Source organism: Ranitomeya variabilis, chromosome 4 (genome assembly GCF_051348905.1).
Source record: "Ranitomeya variabilis isolate aRanVar5 chromosome 4, aRanVar5.hap1, whole genome shotgun sequence".
Classification (NCBI taxonomy): domain Eukaryota; kingdom Metazoa; phylum Chordata; class Amphibia; order Anura; family Dendrobatidae; genus Ranitomeya; species Ranitomeya variabilis.
Genome location: NC_135235.1, coordinates 765,882,397 through 765,904,293, shown reverse-complemented (window position 1 = coordinate 765,904,293; position 21,897 = coordinate 765,882,397). Strand labels below are relative to the sequence as shown.

At 46.6% G+C, this 21,897-nt stretch overlaps 1 protein-coding gene and 1 pseudogene across 3 annotated transcripts in view; both read left to right on the top strand.

Annotated features, from left to right (window-relative positions):
* Positions 1-21,897, top strand: part of LOC143768290 (uncharacterized) — a 457,435-nt pseudogene that overhangs the window by 353,857 nt on the left and 81,681 nt on the right. The window lies entirely within an intron of this gene.
* The window catches only part of LOC143766864 (uncharacterized), a 69,334-nt gene that overhangs the window by 37,160 nt on the left and 10,277 nt on the right, over positions 1-21,897 (top strand). Inside the window, exons 1-6 of one of the 2 annotated variants that reach the window (XM_077254856.1) lie at positions 556-743; positions 3,274-3,422; positions 3,552-3,731; positions 3,815-3,938; positions 4,022-4,119; positions 4,318-4,408. In XM_077254856.1, coding sequence (XP_077110971.1) covers positions 3,345-3,422; positions 3,552-3,731; positions 3,815-3,938; positions 4,022-4,119; positions 4,318-4,408 — 571 coding nt within the window. In that variant the 5' untranslated portion in view covers positions 556-743; positions 3,274-3,344. Of the gene's footprint in view, positions 1-555; positions 744-3,273; positions 3,423-3,551; positions 3,732-3,814; positions 3,939-4,021; positions 4,120-4,317; positions 4,409-21,897 lie in introns of those variants that run through there. The other variant, XM_077254854.1, reaches the window with a different exon arrangement.

The window sequence follows — 21,897 nt, the reverse complement described above, 5'->3', positions numbered from 1 at the left end:
ACGGGAGAGGTGAGGATTTTACTTTTTTTTTCTTTAAGTCTGACTCAGACAGACTGGGGGCAATATGCTGGAGACAGACTGGGGGCAATATGCTGGAGACACACTGGGGGCAATATGCTGGAGACACACTGGGGGCAATATGCTGGAGACACACTGGGGGCAGATTGCTGGAGACACACTGGGGGCAGATTGCTGGAGACACACTGGGGGCAGATTGCTGGAGACACACTGGGGGCAGATTGCTGGAGACACACTGGGGGCAGATTGCTGGAGACACACTGGGGGCAGATTGCTGGACACTGCGCCTGTGCGGCCGCCCTGCTTGTGAATCCCAGCCCCGCACTCTGCATAATGCATAACACACTGCGGGGCTGGGATTACCAAGGTGGGTGGCCGCACAGGCGCAGTCTGCAAGCCTGGCTGTGACGTCAGACGGCCAGAGGTCTCTGCGCCTGCACCAAACAGCGATACACAGCGCAGGCACCGGATTTCATAGGTAAACAGTGCTGAGGGGGCGGTGCGTGACGGCAATGGGGGGGGGGGGCGCCAAACTCGGAAACAGCCCCGGGCGGCAAAAGCTCTAGCTACACCAGTGCCTACAGCAGACTGGGATTTAGCCACAACCGATCTCATTCCCTGAGGCCCCTGATCACGTGAGCCCTGACTCCTCCCCCTGTGACCTCATCACAGGTCCTGTGCGCACAGAGCAGCCATATCTGTGGAGTGCGGCTCTGCAGGTGGAGGTATGTGGAGATTCCCCAGTACTGAGCGCAGCCGGGGACATTAACCCCTTCTGCACGGAGGAGACTCTTTATAAGAACCATAACGTTGTTGTTCTGTTTCCTGTAATAGATACATACGAGCCAACTATGGAGGACAGGAAGTGAGGAGCGGAGTGTTCTCCTAGTACAGGGCCCCTTTCTTGGCCCCACACAGTGTAATGCCCCCATTATGCCCTGTAAGCAGGTTCTGCCCCACACCCAGCTGCCTCGGGCACTTTACCAGGAGCTGGTACCTCAGATTCTTCCCCGCACCCCTTTCCTTTGTTGGCGCCAAATCTGTTCTGCCTTTGGGGCTCCGGCCTTTATAATATCAGTAACTGCGCCATCAAGGTCTCCTGACCAGGTGCACCCTCTAGACTCTTCCCTCCGGAAACCCTCCCTCTTCCCATTGGTGTCACATGGTCCCGTCTGGGCGGCAGATAGCAGTCTGTACAAATGCAGCACAGCCCTGAGGAGGCTTTTTTATGACTCTCCTTTTTACACCCCTTATGTAATATATATGATGGCGCTCACACAGTATAATGTTCCCACAGTACTGGCATCTCTCGTAAAAAAGGGATTTTCACACTACCGCCATACCCCCACACACAGTATAATGTTCCTACAGTACCGCCATACCCCCACACACAGTATAATGTTCTCATAGTACCGCCATACCCCCACACACAGTAAAATGTTCCTACAGTACCGCCATACCCCCACACACAGTATAATGTTCTCATAGTACCGCCATACCCCCACACAGTATAATGTTCTCATAGTACCGCCATACCCCCACACACAGTATAATGTTCTCATAGTACCGCCATACCACCACACACAGTATAATGTTCCTACAGTACCGCCATACCCCCACATACAGTATAATGTTCTCATAGTACCGCCATACCCCCACATACAGTATAATGTTCTCATAGTACCGCCATACCCCCACACAGTATAATGTTCTCACAGTACCGCCATACCCCCACACACAGTATAATGTTCTCATAGTACCGCCATACCCCCACACAGTATAATCTCATAGTACCACCATACCCCCACACACAGTATAATGTTCTCATAGTACCTCCATACCCCCACACAGTATAATGTTCTCATAGTACCGCCATACCCCCACACACAGTATAATGTTCTCATAGTACCGCCATACCCCCACACACAGTATAATGTTCTCACAGTACCGCCATACCCCCACATACAGTATAATGTTCTCATAGTACCGCCATACCACCACACACAGTATAATGTTCCTACAGTACCGCCATACCCCCACATACAGTATAATGTTCTCATAGTACCGCCATACCCCCACATACAGTATAATGTTCTCATAGTACCGCCATACCCCCACACAGTATAATGTTCTCACAGTACCGCCATACCCCCACACACAGTATAATGTTCTCATAGTACCGCCATACCCCCACACAGTATAATCTCATAGTACCACCATACCCCCACACACAGTATAATGTTCTCATAGTACCTCCATACCCCCACACAGTATAATGTTCTCATAGTACCGCCATACCCCCACACACAGTATAATGTTCTCATAGTACCGCCATACCCCCACACACAGTATAATGTTCTCACAGTACCGCCATACCCCCACACACAGTATAATCAGTATAAACATTCGGTAAAATACATAATAGAAGCCGGCAATACATAAGCATACAAGCTCCGGTAGTGGTGAGGAGGCAGCGGGATCAGTGCAGGCTGTAGGCTTTCCTGAAGAGGTAGATTTTCAGGTTCCGTCTGAAGGATCCGAATGTGGTTGATGGTCGAAGGGAAGATGTCGGGAAATTACAAGAAATGTTGGAGCTAATTTTCTTTAGAAACATTTCAATATCTGTTTTTTTCTGCTGTTTTTTCCTGTAATATAGGAAAGTCTAAGGCCAGAAATAAACCCCATAAATCACTGTACATGGAGACTTTGGGATCAGATCATTTCTGTCTGCGTTGATTGTGGAAACAAAAAATCTTTTCTAAAAGCCTCAAACTTCTGTGTGTGAATCAGAGCTGAGATCTAACGTGATAGAAGATTCCAGTGCGGGGAAGACGGGAAACCTTCATATAGACGGCCGGTGGTGATGGAGTCAGTGACCGACTCTGGCCACATATGTCTCTAGAGCCGTGGTAGAAGATGAAGATGTCGTCCTCACCATGAAGTAGTTATTTCTCATGTCGCGTGTAATGAATATCTCCTGCAGTATTGCTAATGCCGATTCCAGGGTCGGTAAATGAGACGAGAATTAGCGTTATGGAAGATGAGTCTATGAGGAACGTATTCAGCTGCCGACTCCGAGGGAGAAACTGCTTGTTGTCTGTGGCCTAAATATATAGGATTTATTAGTAGATGTAAAGAAGGAAACTAAATACTGTAAAATAATAAATCTCCTCATATGTTTCCCTTATTATCTCCAGTAATTGTATTATTACACAGGATTCCTCTGATGTTACATCGGCTCATCTTCTCATTCAGGTCTCTACAATATCGGATCCTCTCAGTGAAGATCTTCTACAAAAGAACATTTCCTGATTTACCCATCACAGATGGATATGGACAGAGACAAGATGGCGGAGAGGATATTACACCTCACCCTAGAGATCCTTTTCCGGCTTACTGGAGAGGTGAGAGATTCTGATGACGTCACATTACATCATTCTTATCTATGGCAATAACAGATGGACAGAACTGGAGAGGTGAGGACTCTGGAAATGTCTGTAGTGAGATTTATTAATGTGTCTCTCCATTACCAGGATTACACAGTGGTGAAGAAGACCTCTAGTGATCGCTGTCAGGACCCTGTGTCTGAGGGATGGAGAACACCCCTGAGCCCAATCATGGGGCCTCCACCTCACCCCCTGATCCATGAGGACATCAGTGACCAGAAGATCCTAGAACTCACCTACAAGATGATTGAGCTGCTGACTGGAGAGGTGACACTGCTGGGAATGCTGGGACATTATACAGTAACACTATGAAGGGATCGGGGGGATGACGGTATCATTGTATGTGTCAGGTTCCTATAAGGTGTCAGGATGTCGCTGTCTATTTCTCCATGGAGGAGTGGGAGTATTTAGAAGGACACAGAGATCTGTACAAGAACGTCATAATGGAGGTTCCCCAGCCCCTCACATCTCCAGGTAATAGACGGGACTAAATACACACGGCCTATAATTATCTGTATGTAATGAATGAATTCAGTCCCTGTATGTGTTTCCTCCAGATCTATCCAGTAAGAGGACAACACCAGAGAGATGTCCCCGTCCTCTTCTTCCACAGGACTGTAACCAAGAAGTTCCCAGTGCTCCTCAGGATCATCAGGTAGATGGAGAGAAGGTGTCAGGAGATCTCCCCTATGATGTGTAGACGCCGGTGAAGGTCTTGTGCTCAGTCTTGTTTTATCCACCAGTATTATACGTTTTATACTTGTGTAATGAGAACGGTGGAGATGGCAGGATTAGAGCTGATCATAGATGGGACTTCTCCATCTGTCGGTGACTTTTACAATATTTGTTTCAGGGTGAAGATCTGACCCATATTAATACTACAGAGACATATGTGAGGGGGGATGAGCGGTGTAAAGAGGAGATTCCTACATATGACTACCCAGGTGAGTAGTGACCACTAAATGCAGAGAAGTCACAGATTCTTCTCATCACCGGCTGTGGCTGCTTTATCGGTGGTGTAGTCCGGCCGTATTACCATGATCACCGTCTAGACCACAATATTTTCCTCTACTCAAAACTGTTGACTTTAGTCATTGAAAGCCTTTTCTATAGAACTTACAACCTGGAGGATCCACCTACCCCCTGAGTTTAGGAGACGCTGTTACCTGCCCAGATCTGTGAACTATAAAGCCAAATGACAGCGTACGTAGAATGTGCTGACAAGATAGAAAATCACTTGGAAGAAAAATATTATGATGGGCCTGTAAGAGAAAGCGGAGGGTAGTGATGCTGTTGGCTTCCTAGGACCCTGAGATCTTATCGGAGGAATCTCCCTTCTCTCCCTTCTGTGCTGCTGAATGTGATCATATGGTCCCTACAAGACCAGGTCCAGTCTTTCTGGCCAAACTTCACTTTTATGATCGACAACATTAAATGTGCAGTGAGGCCAAGTGTGAATTTCTGGACAATAACAGAGTTTCCCTTTATCCTGACTTTTCAATTTGTATTAAAACCGACTAACTTCCAGGAGGATTGTGATAATCTACATAAACCCATCACACCGGTGCCATGATATATCTCTGAGCTGTGCGTGGCTGATGGCTGTAATATACATTTATTCCCGCCTGCAGGAGATGTGTTGGCTCCAGCCCTGGTTTCATGGATTCACTCCACCTCATAAATTACATTGATTTTGATCATGAGAAATTAAGATTACTGCACAATCTCTCCTGAAATGGGGAGCAATATTATTTTCTCTAATCTTCTGGTCAGGATTCATAGTAGCTCCCATGGTCCACCATAAATGAATGCAACTCTGGTTTACTGTAGTTTAATCTGTATTTGTAGTTTTCAGTTAATGAGATTCTTGTGCTCTGGGGCGGGGCTTTATGTGGTGCTCTGGGGCGGGGTTGTGGGTGGGGCTTTATGTGGTGCTCTGGGGCGGGGCTGTGGGTGGGGCTTTATGTGGTGCTCTGATTACATATTCATCTGCATTGGCCTATGACCGGTTGCTGATCCCTCACTGACCTGCCACCCAATTTTACATAATACATATAATAGTGTTGATATTATTGTTGACCATTTTCACTACATGGATGATTTCCAGAAACACGTAGTGGAAGTTTTAGAACAAAAATTGTCATTGTAGTGCCCAATATATTGTGCCCAGCTTGTGTCTCTGGAGACATACCCCCGCCCACCCCCGGAAATTGTTAGGTCAGCTCTACTCAGATGTGTCTGTCACTAAATAAACCAAATGCTTGACTGTCAAAACAGTCTAAAAACGTGGTTCTGTGTGGAAGATTATAAATCAGTCATGGAGGCATAAGGCCGGCAGTGATGGGCATTGTGGGCAATAATAGCGGGTATCATGCCTCATTCCTCTCTTGGAACATACACGACATCTTCTCTGGAGGTTCTTTCTTGTTTCAGTTGCTTGAATGAGTGCAATAAAATGTCGCTCAGTGAGTCTTCTGACATCTTCAGATTCTAAAGGATTGGTGGGGACAACATTTTCAAAAACAAGATTTTCAATGACCTTTTCCTGATAATCAAGGAAAGTATCTGCATTTCCGGCTTTTTTCTGTAACACAAAAGAATTATATGTGGCCACCTGAAACAAATGACAAACTTTTTATACCAGATATATGATTTTCTAGATACCCGGTATGGCTGTAGAACCTGGTCTGCGAGGTCCATACCCCTCATGTATTTGTTGTAGTCAATGACAGACACAGGTTTTGGAGTAGTGGATCCCTGTTGTCTGCAGTGGCCCTTGTGGCATCTGTGTGGATCGAGCTCCGGATAAAAATATCTTTGTTATCCTTATACTTAAGGGCAAGAAGCTCTCCATTGCGTAGAGCTCCTGACTGCCCCTTTCGGAACTTTTCATTGACCAATGATTGTGGAAACCCCTGATGGTTTTTGAGAATGGTCCCATAAGCCCCATGTTATGTTCAACCAGACTTTTAAATAGGGGTATGCTGGTGTAGTACTTGTCAACATACAGATTGTAGCCTTTTTGTAAAAATGGAGTTATCCGCTTCCAAATGATTTTTTCAGATGTCCCCAGATAAGTAGGGCATCCTGGTGGGTTTAGTTGGCTATCTTTCCCATCATAAATGCGAAAAGCTGATGTGTATCCGGTTGAACTCTCGCACATTTTATAGAGCTTTAGTCCAAACCTTGCCCTCTTAGAAGGAATAAATTGCTTGAGGTGCACTCTTCCTTTGAATTTTACAAGGGACTCCTCAATGGAAATGTTTTCTATTGGGGTGTAAAGCTTTAAGAACTTTTCTGTCATAGCCAAACCAGAATCCCAATTTGCAGACACTGCGAACTGCCCCTCGTACTGCCCCTCGTGAGTGCAAAGCGGAGATCTGGTTTGGCTGTGCGAGAGGCGTCAGACCGTTATCCAAGAAGTGTTGTTTCTCCTTGCAGAGATCGACATGCTAAATATGCCGAGATGAGGAGAATTAAAGCCGCAATGCTCTGACGCCTCTCGCACAGCCAAACCAGATCTCTGCTTTGCACTGATGAGGGGCAGTACCCCGAAACAGTGTCTACAAATTGAGATTCTGGTTTGGCTATTATCCTAAGTCACGTGACAAGGTGTTAGGTGTCGAGTTCCCGCCTGTGCACATGGGGAATCTCGAACCACCTCCGCTGCGGTGTCCCATTCTTCTCCAGCCGCAGTGGAGCCTGCTCAGCAGAGACGTCCGTCCCAGGGTCTGGCTCAAGCTGATACTGTGCGGCTGGTCACAGCTGCTGCCCCAGGTTCAGCCTTTGTAACCAACATTGATCAGCGACGAGCAGACGTTCCAGGTACTAAGTCCTGCTTTTCATCTACTGAGCATGCCCATGGGACGATCTCTCATTGGAGTTCGGAGATCACATGCTCAGGTCCTGTAGCGGCTCCGATTGGACTACTAGGAAGGTTCTGGAAGGCTACATCTATAAAAGGCTCGCAGGGCAGCTCGGCCATGCGCTAGTATAAATCAGTACTTGTGTGTGTGTGTGTGTGTGTGTGTGTGTGTGTGTGCGTGTGTGTGTGTGTGTGTGTGTGTGTGTGTGTGTGTGTGTGTGGATGTATGCCTGTTCTGGTGAAAGCTCCAAATCATTCCCATCCCTAGAGTTAATGAATGTTCGCGAATGTTGGACCTGTCTAGCGCCAGATAGTGCCATCCAGCACCAGGCACAATCTATACTGCGTCTAATCAGCAGTGCAGAGCTGTACGCATTCTGTGCGGCTATCTCCTGTTGCTCCTAACAAACCGTCAGTGTAGGGTGGGAACTCCTGCTTGGTCCCAGCAGCGTCCTCAGGCGCAGGCTCAAAAGCCACCGAAGGTCAGAGCGGGATCAACCAGCAGCATAGTGGGGGTGAATTGCAGGGATCCCACTAGTATCCATTTGCTGCACCCTGTGTCTGCTAACAGGGCACAGCGCTCCCTTTTTTCTCGGCGACTCTGAAGTAACAGAGTTTGCTCCTATACAGACCGGGTGACGGAACCTGTGTCTATTCTGGCATAGTACCGCCATATAGTACCGCCATATAGTGCCGCCATTTACTACTAGCAGGTCCCACTCCTGCACGGTGGACCCCGGGCTGCGAACGCACCTTTACTATCATTATATTTACTCGGTGCATTCCGCCAGCCCTAACAGTATACTAGCGCCAGGGTCTGGCTAGTAATGGCGGACGAACAGCGACTGCAGTGGTAAATCCAGCAGCTGGAGGGCAGGTTGGCGGCTCTCGAGTGCACAACCTGATCTGTGGATGTTACCGCAGTTACTGTTCAGGCTGCTAGCTTGGCTGCAGCTAGTTTGTCCACTGCCACCCCTGCTCCGATATTATCCCGTCTCCCGTTGCCAGACAAGTTTGCTGGTGACAGTAAGCTGTGTCAGGGATTCGTGAGCCAGTGTGCAATACATCTTGAGTTCCTGGCTGCACGTTTTTCCACGGAGCGGTCTAAGGTGGGATTTATTATATCCCTCCTGTCTGACAGGGCTTTGGAGTGGGCTACGCCGCTGTGGGATCGCGACGATCATGTTGTGCAGAGTGCTCCGCGGTTCTTGATCACTCTGAAACAGGTCTTTTTGGGACGTCGTGTCACCCATGATACGGCGCTCCAACTGCTGGCATTGACTCAGGGTTCGTCCATGGTCAGCTATTTTGCTGTCCACTTCCGGACTTTGGCATCTGAGCAGGATTGGCCAGATAAAGTCCTCATCCCTGTATTCTGGAGGGGACTAGCTGACCATGTGAAGTACACCTTGGCCAGTAGGGAGATTCCTGCCACACTGGAGGAGCTAATAGCAATATCTACCCGCATCGACCTCCGTTTTAACGAGCGAAGGTTGGAGCGAGCCCAGTGTAGGCAGAGGTTTCGGCTGGCTCCCACCTTCACCAAACCTCTGGAATCCCCAGTCCAGGCGTCTGAGCCACATAAGACCATGGAGGTGACACGAGCAAGGTCTAAGTCCCGGACCGCTCGTGCACTCAAGGTCTGTCCTGTCTGCCAGCAGTCAGGACATTATGCCAAAAAATGACCCCAGTGGTTGGGAGAACGTCAGCGTCTAGTGGTTGTAGGAGGAGGTACACTAGACACAACGACGTTTTCCTCCAAATTGTCCTTTAAGGGGACAATTACCATAGGCCCATCCACTCACACGGTAGAGCTTTGCGTGTATTCTGGGGCTGAGGGCAACTTCATGTCTTCTGCCTTCGCCCAACGGCACGCAATACCCCTGGTGATGCTCGCCAAACCAGTGACCATACGAGTGGTGAATGGGTCGACACTGCCCTCACAGATAACACACCAGACCATCCTGTTTACTCTTTCTATGTTGCCATCCCATCAGGAGATTATCTCTTTACTTGTCATTCCCAAGGGAATTGATGAGGTCCTGTTAGGGATACCTTGGCTACGATTCCACTCCCCTCATATTGAGTGGTCCACCGGGAGAATTTTGGGATGGAGTGAGTCTTGTGAGGGTAGATGTCAGAGGGAGAGCGTTCAGGTTGCTACTACTGAGGTACCCGCAGATCTTTCCTCTCTCCCCAAGTACTATTGGCCCTATGCGGACGTGTTCTCCAAGAGGGCTGCGGAGACCCTTCCACCTCACCGCCCCTATGACTGTCCTATTGACCTCTTGCCTGGTGCTGAGTTTCCCCGGGGTTGAGTCTACCCGTTGTCTCTCCCGGAGATGGAGGCAATGTCTCAGTACATCCAGGAGAATCTGGCAAGAGGATTCATTAGGAAGTCAGTGTCACCCACAGGGGCTTGGTTCTTCTTCGTGCAGAAGAAGAACGGAGAATTACGTCCCTGCATAGACTACAGGGGTCTTAACGCCATAACCGTTAAGAATAAGTTTTCTCTGCCACTTATATCTGAGCTCTTCGATAGGTTGCGGGGGGCAAGGGTATTTACTAAGCTTGATCTGCGGGATGCTTACAACCTGATTTGCATGGACGAATGGAAGACGGCATTTAACACCAGGGACTGGCACTATGAATTCCTGGTGATGCCCTTCGGGCTCTGTAATGCTCCTGCCGTTTTCCAAAACTTTGTGAACGATATCTTCCGGGATATACTCACCACCTCGGTCATAGTCTATCTGGATGATATTCTCATCTGCTCTCCAGATATAGACTCCCACCGGAGAGATGTTTGCAAAGTCTTTGACCTCTTACAGGCAAACTCCCTCTATGCCAAATTGGAGAAGTGTGTGTTTGAGCAGGAGTCCTTGCCTTTCCTGGGCTATATCATCTCCGCCCGGGGGTTGGCCATGGATCCTGCCAAGCTACAGGCTGTGATGGACTGGCAGGAACCCCATTCTCTCAAAGCGGTGCAGTGCTTTATGGGGTTCATCAACTATTATCGCCAGTTCATTCCCCACTTCTCAACCTTGGTAGCTCCCCTGGTTGCCCTCACCAAGAAGGGAGCTAATCCCAAATTGTGGTCAGAGGAGGTCTCCAAGGCCTTCCTCTCTATGAAGTCACACTTCGCTAGCACTCCCATTTTACATCGCCCCGATGTCGATAAACCATTTATCATGGAGGTGGATGCCTCTTCTGTCGGTGCTGGAGCAGTCCTCTTCCAGAAGGATGCTCAAGGTTGGAAGCATCCTTGCTTCTTCTTCTCCAAGACCTTCTCACCGGCGGAGAGGAATTATTGCATCGGGGACAGGGAGTTGCTAGCCATGAAGTTGGCCTTTTCGGAGTGGAGACACCTCCTGGAGGGGGCTCGCTATCCCTTCCAAGTATTCACCGACCACAAAAATTTGGTATATTTACAAACCACCCAGCGGCTAAACTCTCGCCACGCCAGATGGTCCCTGTTCTTCTACCGGTTCCACTTCACCCTCCATTTTCTCTCCGGGGAGAAGAACACTCGTGCCGACGCTCTCTCCCGCTCCTTATTGTCATCAGAGGAGGAGGAGCCTCGGCTTATTGTCCCTTCAGAGAGCCTGAGAACTGTGGCCCCGGTTTCGCTAGAGTCTGTGCCTCCAGGCAAGACTTTTGTTCCACCTAATTTGTGACCGGAGGTTCTCTCTTGGGCCCACTCCTCCAGGGTGGGTGGACATTTTGGGACCAAGAGGACATCTGAGCTCCTGGCGGGGACGTACTGGTGGCCGCATTTGGCCCGTGACGTCAGAGACTATATTCGGGCGTGTGTCTCCTGCTCCAAGAATCGGTCTCCTCGGCAATGGCCTGCTGGGCTACTTTACCCCCTGCCGGTGGCAGACAGGCCCTGGGAAATGGTCGGGATGGACTTTGTGGTGGGCTTACCCAAGTCTCGTAGCTGCACCATTATCTGGGTAGTCACCGATCATTTTTCCAAAATGATGCACTTGGTGCCTCTTCCTCAGCTACCTTCTGCACAGGCCTTGGCAGTGTTGTTTATTAAGCATGTTTTCTGCCTACATGGTATGCCAGACAAAATTGTCAGTGACTGTGGTCCCCAGTTTACGTCTACTCAGCATTGAGCTGAATCTCTCTTCAGCATATCATCCCGAGATGAATGGGTTGGTAGAGAGGGCCAACCAGACTCTGGTCACATACCTGCGACATTTTGTTTCGGCCAGGCAGGATAACTAGGCATCCTTGCTACCATGGGTGGAGTTTGCTCTGAACAATGCTGTAGCCGACTCCAATGGTCAGACTCCATTCCTCCTTAACTACGGCCAGCATCTGCGTGTCCCTATGCCCATGCCCATGTCATCCACCGATTCTAGGGTGGCAGACTGGGTGGTGGAGGCACGTGACATTTGGTACCGCACACAGGATGCCATCTGGGCCTCCAAGGAGAGAATGAGGGTCTCCGCCGATGCACATCAGCGCCCCGCTCCGACCTTTGCTCCTGGCGACTTAGTGTGGCTCTCCGCCCGTAACATCAGGCTGCGAGTTGAGTCCACTAAGTTTGCGCCTCGCTACATTGGTCCCTTCAAGGTCCTGGAACAAGTCAACCCTGTGGTCTATCGGTTGGCCCTTCCTCCACGCCTAGGTATCACCGACACCTTTCATGTGTCCCTCCTAAAATCCGTTCACATGTCCCGGTTTTCTGAGTCATCTGTCGGGACATCGAGCTCGTCCACGGACAAGTACGAGGTGAATGCTATTGTTGGGTGTAAGGTGGTATGTGGCAAAATAATTCTATTTGGTGGATTGGAAGGGTTATGGCCCAAAGGAAAGGTCCTGGGAGCCTGCTGAGCACATTCGGGCTCCGCAGCTCATTGCTGCCTTCGAGCGTAGCGAGGTCCAAGGAGGGGGGCCCTAGGAGGAGGGTAATGTTAGTTGTCGAGTTTCCGCCTCTGCACAGGGGGAAGCTTGAACCACCTCCGCTGCGGTCTCCCATTCTTCTCCAGCCGCAGTGGAGCCTGCTCAGCAGAGACGTCGGTCCCAGCATCTGGCTGAAGCTGATACTGTGCAGCTGTACTGTACTGTACTGTACTGTGCCCCAGGTTCAGCCTTTGTAACCAGTATTGATCAGCGGTGAGCAGACGTTCCAGGGACTAAGTCCTGCTTTTCATCTACTGAGCATGCCCATGGGACGATCCCTCATTGGAGTTCGGAGGTCACATGCTCAGGTCCTGTAGCGGCTCCGATTGGACCACTAGCATGGTCCTGGAAGGCTACATCTATAAAAGGCTCGCATGGCCGCTCGGCCATGCACTGGTATAAATCAGTAATTGTGTGTGTGTGTGTGTGTGTGTGTGTATGTATGCCTGTAATAGTGAAAGCTCCGAATCATTCCCATCCCTAGAGTTGATGAATGTTCGCGAATGTTGGAGCTGTCTAGCGCCAGATAGTGCCATCCAGCACCAGGCACAATCTATACTGCGTCTAACCAGCAGTGTCCGCCAGTGCTGTGCTGTACGCACTCTGTGCGGCTATCTCCTGTTGCTCCTGAAAAACTGTCAGTGTAGGGTGGGAATTCCCGCTTGGTCCCAGCATCTGACTCTGGGCGTCCTCAGGCGCAGGCTCAAAAGCCACCGAGGGTCCCAGCGGGATCAACCAGCAGCATAGTGGGGGTGAATTGCAGGGATCCCACTAGTATCCATTTGCTGCACCCTGTGTCTGCTCACAGGGCACAGCGCTACCTTTATTCCCGGCGACTCTTTGAAGTAACAGAGTTCGCTCCTATACAGACCGGGTGACAGAACCCGTGTCTATTCTGGCGTAGTACCGCCATATAGTGCCGCCATTTACTCACAGCAGGTCCCCCTCCTGCACTGTGGACCCTGGGCTGCGAACGCACCTTTACTATCATTATATTTACTCGGTGCGTTCCGCCAGCCCTAACACAAGGCTTGTTAAAGGGTCAATGTTGACTTGTAGGATTGCTACCTTCCAATAGGTGGCACTAGAGTTCTAGAGCTCTACCTCTCTGAAGAGACAATTTGCATAATTAGCATATTACCCAGAGGAGCATTGCAGCTTTAAGTCTCCTCATCTCGGCATGCTTAGCATGTCTATCTCTGCAAGGAGAAGCGATATTTCTTTTCTAGGACATTAGTTGGTGTCCATAAATTTGACCTAACATAATATGATCGTGGATTCTAGCTGATGAATTGGGACATATATAAACTTGTTTGTAGGACAATTTGCTCTAGCAAGCTATCTGTCAAAAATCAAATTAAAAAAATTAGCTGGTCCAAAATTTTCCACCTCCACATTTATACCAGGAATGGCATCAAAATTAAGGATGAATGGAGCAGCCGAATCTGAAGCCTCCTATCTAAGATATGCTACATCAAGAGGCAAAACCCCTTGGACATTGGTGTGCGCCAAATCACGAGCACTAAGGACAGCGCTAGTACTGGGCATTGTTCCCTGAGTTGGAGACATTTCTCCAGAAGCGCTATTTGTCCTTCTTGTTGTACTGGTCCTTGTGTGCGAAGATGGAGCAGAATCACTGCTCATTTCTGAGCTATCACTGTTGCTGCTACTAAAACCTTCGAAATCCACATCGCCATCTGGCACTGCACTTTCTTCGCTGTCAGAAAAAAAAAGTGCATAAGCCTCCTCTGCACTATAATACTGACAGGCCATTTTATTTGTTTTTTATTTATTTATTTTTTACTGGAAATAGAAAACTCTGACGTGACAAAATTATTGGGGAGACAATTGAGAAAAGCCTAGTTCTTTAGCCTAACCCTAACTTTAGCCTAACTGCAACGCTGACTTTAGCCTAACGGCAACGCTGACTTTAGCCCAACGGCAACGCTGACTTTAGCCCAACGGCAACGCTGACTTTAGCCCAACGGCAACGCTGACTTTAGCCTAACGGCAACGCTAACTTTAGCCTAACGGCAACGCTGACTTTAGCCCAACGGCAACGCTGACTTTAGCCCAACGGCAACGCTGACTTTAGCCCAACGGCAACGCTGACTTTAGCCTAACGGCAACGCTGACTTTAGCCTAACAGTTTTTTGTTTAAGGTTCAAGGAATTGTGATGAATAAATAAATGCTCACACGAAAATTGAATAAACAAAATGAATTTACTTAATAAATAATAAGAAAATACAGTCACTAAAAACAGTAAAATAACATTATTCATACATTACATTATGGTACAGGTCATCAGGCTGTCTCTCTCACCTCTCTTCCATGTGAGTGTTCCCTATATCTCCTCTCTTGCATGTCTGTCTTTTATATCTTATACTGTCCAATGTATTTCAGTGAAAAACTTTGGTCATTGGAATGCCAGGAAGAAACCTCCTTAACCCCTTCATGACCCAGCCTATTTTGACCTTAATGACCTGGCCATTTTTTGCAATTCTGACCAGTGTCCCTTTATTAGGTAATAACTCAGGAACGCTTCAATGTATTCTAGCGATTCTGAGATTGTTTTTTCGTGACATACTGGGCTTCATGTTAGTTGTAAATTTAGGTCGATAATTTTTGTGTTTATTTGTGAAAAAAATGGAAATTTGGGGAAAATTTAGCAAATTTTGAATTTTTATTCTGTTAAACCAGAGAGTTATGTGACACAAAACAGTTAATAAATAACATTTCCCACATGTCTACTTTACATCAGCACAATTTTGGAAACAACATTTTTTTTTGCTAGGAAGTTATAAGGGTTAAAATTTGACCAGCGATTTCTCATTTTTACAGCAAAATTTACAAAACCATTTTTTTAGGGACAACCTCACATTTGAAGTCAGTTTAAGGGGGTCTATATGGCTGAAAATACCCAAAAGTGACACCATTCTAAAAACTGCACCCCTCAAGGTGCTCAAAACCACATTCAAGAAGTTCATTAATCCTTAAGGTGTTTCACAGCAGCAGAAGCAACATGGAAGGAAAAAATAAACATTTAACTTTTTAAGTCACAAAAATGATCTTTTAGCAACAATTTTTTTATTTTCCCAAGGGTAAAAGGAGAGACTGGACCACGATAGTTGTTGTTCAATTTGTCCCGAGTACGCCGACACCCCATGTGGGGGGGAACCACTGTTTGGGCGCACGACAGGGCTCGGAAGGGAAGGAGCGCCATTTGACTTTGTGAATGAAAAATTGTCTCCAATCATTAGCGGACACCATGTCGCGTTTGGAGAGCCCCTGTGTGCCTAAACATTGGAGCTGCCCCACAAGTGACCCCATTTTGGAAACTAGACCCCCCAAGGAATTTATCTAGATGCATAGTGAGCACTTTAAATCCTCAGGTGCTTCACAAATTGATCCGTAAAAATGAAAAAGTACTTTTTTTTTCACAAAAATTTTCTTTTAGCCTGTTTTTTCATTTACACATGGGCAACAGGATAAAATGGATCCTAAAATTTGTTGGGCAATTTCTCCTGAGTACACCGATACCTCACATGTGGGGGTAAACCACTGTTTGGGTGCATGACAGGGCTCAGAAGGGAAGGAGCGCCATTTGACTTTTTGAATGGAAAATTAGCTTCAATCGTTCGCGGACATCATGTCTTGTTTGGAGAGCCCCTGTGTGCCTAAACATTGGAGCTCCCCCACAATGGACCCTATTTTGGAAACTAGACCTCCCAAGGAACTTATCTAGATGTGTGATGACCACTTTAAACCCCCAAGTGCTTCACAGAAGTTTATAACGCAGAGCCGTGAAAATAAAAAATAATTTTTCTTTCCTCAAAAATGATTTTTTAAGCCCACAATTTTTTATTTTCACAAGAGTAACAGGAGAAATTGGACCCCAAACGTTGTTGTCCAGTTTGTCCTGAGTACGCTGATACCCCATATGTGGGGGTAAACCGCTGTTTGGGCACACGTCGGGGCTCGGAAGGGAAGTAGTGACGTTTTGAAATGCAGTCTTTGATGGAATGGTCTGCGGGCGTCACGTTGCGTTTGCAGAGCCCCTGATGTGCCTAAACAGTAGAAGCCCCCCACAAGTGACCCCATTTTGGAAACTAGACCCCCAAACGAACTTATCTAGATGTGTGGTGAGCACTTTGAACGGGAATAGCTATGGAGGATATTCCATGAATTAAAACATAACTTTTAATATATATATATATATATATATATATATATATATATATATATATATATATATATATATATATATATATATATATAAAATGCTTGGACCCTAACAAAAAAACACATATATAGACAGTGTAACAAGGTGCTAAAGTGAACCAGTGCAAACAAAAGGTTTAAAAAATTGGAACAGTCTTACCAATTCTGACGGACACTGGAGAAGGTCTCACCAGTTCTGTGGGGTGGGTGGCTCCAAGATGTATACACAATGCCAGGGAAAAATGGCCAAGGGTAGGGATATATAATGTAACCACTGTCTTCCCTGTAAACCCTTAAAGAGCTCCTGTCCTCACAAGGACAGGCCCCAAGTAAGCCCTGCTATGGCCTCCCACCAACCACAGTGTACCCTAAATATCTCTTATCTCCCTACGCGTTTCAACTCCGATAGCGGAGAATCCTCAGGGGAGTTATATGAAAAAAATGCCAGTGGATCTCCTAGAGATTCAGAACAACCAGTCCATCAAAGTCCATACCCAGGGGGGTTAAATGGAAAAAATGCCGATGGGTCTTAAGTGATTCAAAAAAAGACAGTCCATCAGAGTCCCTACTGGTCCAAATATATCCCCAAATAGGACGGATCTCGCAGTGGCTGAGATTTCGCCATGCATCAGCAAAAACCACGGATGTGTCCGCCGTTTGTAATCCTCACATACTGACCAAAATCCCTCCCTTATAAAACATCTCCGTTTAACAGATGTGAGAGTTAATATCCCAATTAGAGAAAGGCGGGCGCAGCGTTACATATACAATGTGACATACCCAATCCTGCGTCCATTACTTCTCCGCTTAGTGAAGCATTTCCGGTAGTTGGTACACGCATATCGGAAGGGACAGCATGTTACAAGAGGCAACTTCCGCCCACCATCTTTGTGGAGCCTGCGCTGATCAAAGGAGACGGCAACAAACCACTGTACGGTACATAATAGCACCCATACAGATACAGCGCTAGTACTCTAGCCCCACAGAAACACCAAGGGCACGCCTCTCAAATGCACCAATCCCATTCCCAACCAGCCCAATGCGAGGCTGAACCCCTCATACGCGCCATATTCAATTTATCAATTCAAGTAAAGTTCCATACTAAATGCACACAAATGACGCAATAGCGCCATCTTATTTGCGTAATAGCAATCCGCATGCTGCGGTGTAACCGTAAGGAAAGTATCCAATACAATGGGCTCATTGTTGCCAAAACTCAGTACCCTAAAAGGGAATAATGTGTGTGTTTTCTCATTACCGTAAAATAAACCGGAGTCTGCACAATATCGTGCATGGATCCGCAGCATAGTCTGAACATGTTTCTAATTATTATTGCATATACTGAAATGAGGTGGTAATATAGATAAATTCACACCATATTCTGTGCCAGCAAAGTATAGTTCAGACAAAGTCCACATTATATCTAGATGCATTCATAGTATCCAATTATCCAACCGGAATATATATCCTTACATATACTGGGGTTGATACCTGATGTGTGGGAAAAGGGATAAAAAATACCCTCAACTAACAGAGGGGGATATATGTTGAGCATAGATCAATATCACATAGTCAATGCTAATGGTGGCGCCGATCTCCCTATTCAAATTATGCATGTGGAACCTTATTGAAGTTAAACAATTATAACGGAGGAGGCCAGATATGGAGAATGCTGTAAGAAACATAAATATTAGGTCCCAAGAAAGAAAATAGTGGTTGCTTCTCGAGGTTTCGAATGGATATAATGTCCAAAGTATGACCTCCATGAAATGGTACCAATGAGGGCAACTGTAAATAAGGGCAGTAGCTCCAATATTACATGATGTCATTACATATGACTTATTTTGTTTTCTTTGACTGTTTCCTTAGCACAGACTCACAGTGCCACACAGTTAATCACACAGGATGTGAACAAATCACTACCATTTCACAGACCCACAGTTTCAGTTATAGTGGTAAGATGTAGTGGAAGGAGAGGGGAATATGCGGGAGAGGGGACGGGGGTCAGGGGGATTGTTTCATAGAAAGCATGCATAATTGATTTGATCGTTCAGGCCTAGAGGATGGCAGGTATCCAGCCTAAATATCCAACTGGCCTCTCTCTGAAGTAATAATCTATCAAGATCACCACCTCTGGCTGGCATATCAATTTTGTCAATCCCCATAAATCGTATTGCTCTCACATCTCCCCCGTGCATGCCATTTACGTGTTTGGCGATTGGGGTGTCCCTCTTGTTACGTATATCACCCAGATGTTCGCCCACCCTTCTCCTCAGTTCCCTAATTGTCTTCCCGACATAGGTGATACCACACTGGCAGATGGCTCTATATATGACGCCCATGCTTTTACAATTAATGAATTTATTCAGTTTAAAAACTTGCTGTGTGTTTTCATTAAAAAATTCCTTTCCGGTGCACATAGAGTCGCACATCACACATCCACCACACCGAAAGAAACCCACCGGTCTTTGTGGGAGCCAGGTCGTCTCTCTAGGTGTGCTGAAATGGCTGTGTACAAGACGGTCACCCAGTGTCTTTGCTCTGCGGTATGTGATAACTGGATTGTTTCCCAGGGTATCTTTTAGATCCCCATCCATCTTTAGGATGCCCCAGTGTTTCTGTATGATCTTTTTGACAGATGATGCTCCGTTGTCATAGGTGCAGATAAGCCTCGTCGTTTTAGCAGGTTCAGTTTCCTCTCTATGAGGTGTTAGTAACGTCTCCCTATCCTGTTGGTTAGCATACCGGAAGGCCTCCCGCAGGATCCGGTCCGGGTAACCTCTAGCCAAAAACCTCTGCCTAAGGTCATCGGCCATGATTTTGAAATCTCTTTGGTTAGAACAATTACGCCGCAATCTCAGATACTGGCCTTTAGGAATGCCCTTCTTGAGAGAATAAGGATGGTTACTCTCCCATCTAAGGAGAGAATTCGTTGCAGTGGGTTTCCTATATATAGTGCTCTCCAGATGATCTCCATCCTCTGATTTGAAAATCAACACATCTAGGAAAGGTAATTGTGCGTCCTGTATGTCGAATGTGAATTTAAGCCCCACATCATTCTCATTGAGGGACCCCACGAAATCACTGAACTCCTCTCTTGTCCCTTTCCATAGAACAAAAATATCATCGATATACCTGACCCATAGATCAATATGGGCCAGGTAATCGCTGTGCAGCTCAGAAAAGGCAGTAGAATCCTCCCACCAGCCCAGGAACAAGTTAGCATAGGTAGGTGCACAGGGATTCCCCATAGCCGTGCCCCTGAGCTGGTGGAAGGTCCTGCCATCAAAGGAAAAGTAATTGTTGGTAAGTACAAACTCAAGAAGGGTCAAAATAAATTCATTATGGGCATTGAAGTGACAGCCCTTAGTACTGAGAAAGCGACACACCCCCTCGATCCCGCAATCATGCGGGATCGAGGAGTACAGGGCCTCCACATCAATACTGGCAAGCAATGTGCCTGGTTCCAAAGAGATGCCCTCTAATTTCCGGAGTAGGTCCATCGTGTCCCTGATGTATGACGGGAGGGACAGTACAAATGGTCTCAGGACATCATCCAAATAAATTCCGATATTTTGTCCAATACTCCCTATACCAGACACGATGGGCCTACCCTTCAGAGGGTCCAGGCCCTTGTGGACCTTAGGCAGGGCATAAAAAGTGGCCATAACAGGATGGCGTGGCAGAAGAAATGAAAATTCATCCTCACTGATAAGTCTATCAGCCTTTGCTTTTGTAAGAATTGTCCCCAAGGTTTTTACACAGTCACTGATAGGATTTGAGATCATTCGTGTATATGTTATACGGTCATTTAGGAGTGATAGACACATCTTTTTATATGTGTCAACGTCCATCACGACCACATTTCCTCCTTTATCAGAAGGTTTTAAAACACGAGATGTGTCCATTTCAAGATTACGAAGTGCCGTCATTTGCTCCCTGGTCAAATTATGCCTTGATTGATTGATTGCATATTTTTTAATGTCAGCCATACTAAGATTAAGAAACACATCTATGGCCGATAGATCTCCCCCTATTGGTGCCATTTTATTACATGGATTTTTCAATTCAGTAAACGGGCCGTACCCATTATAGTTATCAGGCATAGCATCCAGGCCCGCCAATAGGCGTACATCAGATAGCATATCTTGTGGAATGTTTAGATCACCACATATCTTTTTATCCCTTAGTTTGAAAAATTTATGCCATCTGAGTTTTCTGACAAAAAGATTGAGATCCTTAATCATTTGCTGATGCATGGCGAAATCTCAGCCACTGCGAGATCCGTCCTATTTGGGGATATATTTGGACCAGTAGGGACTCTGATGGACTGTCTTTTTTTGAATCACTTAAGACCCATCGGCATTTTTTCCATTTAACCCCCCTGGGTATGGACTTTGATGGACTGGTTGTTCTGAATCTCTAGGAGATCCACTGGCATTTTTTTCATATAACTCCCCTGAGGATTCTCCGCTATCGGAGTTGAAACGCGTAGGGAGATAAGAGATATTTAGGGTACACTGTGGTTGGTGGGAGGCCATAGCAGGGCTTACTTGGGGCCTGTCCTTGTGAGGACAGGAGCTCTTTAAGGGTTTACAGGGAAGACAGTGGTTACATTATATATCCCTACCCTTGGCCATTTTTCCCTGGCATTGTGTATACATCTTGGAGCCACCCACCCCACAGAACTGGTGAGACCTTCTCCAGTGTCCGTCTGAATTGGTAAGACTGTTCCAATTTTTTAAACCTTTTGTTTGCACTGGTTCACTTTAGCACCTTGTTACACTGTCTATATATGTGTTTTTTTGTTAGGGTCCAAGCATTTTATATATATATATATATATATATATATATATATATTAAAAGTTATGTTTTAATTCATGGAATATCCTCCATAGCTATTCCCATACTTTATCTGAGGATTTGGACACGGCAGGTTATACTACAAGCCTTAGCTACTTTCTGAGCACTTTGAACCCCCAAGTGCTTCACATAAGTTTATAACACAGAGCCGCGAAAATAAAAAATAATTTTTCTTTCCTCAAAAATTATTTTTTTAGCCCACAATTTTTTATTTTCACAAGGGTAACAGGAGAAATTTGTCCCCAAAAGTTGTTGTCCAGTTTGTCCTGAGTACGCTGATACCCCATATGTGGGGGTAAACCACTGTTTGGGCACACGTTGTGGAAGGGAGGGAGCACCATTTGACTTTTTGAATGCAAGATTGGCTGGAATCAATGGTGGTGCCTTCAATTCTAACTCCAACACTAACCCCAACACACCCCTAACCCTAATCCCAACTCTAACCATGATCCTAATCACAACCCTAACCCCAACACACCCCTAACCCTAATCCCAACCCTAACCCCAACACACCCCTAAACCTAATCCCAACCATAACCCTAACCACAAGCCTAACCCTAACCCCA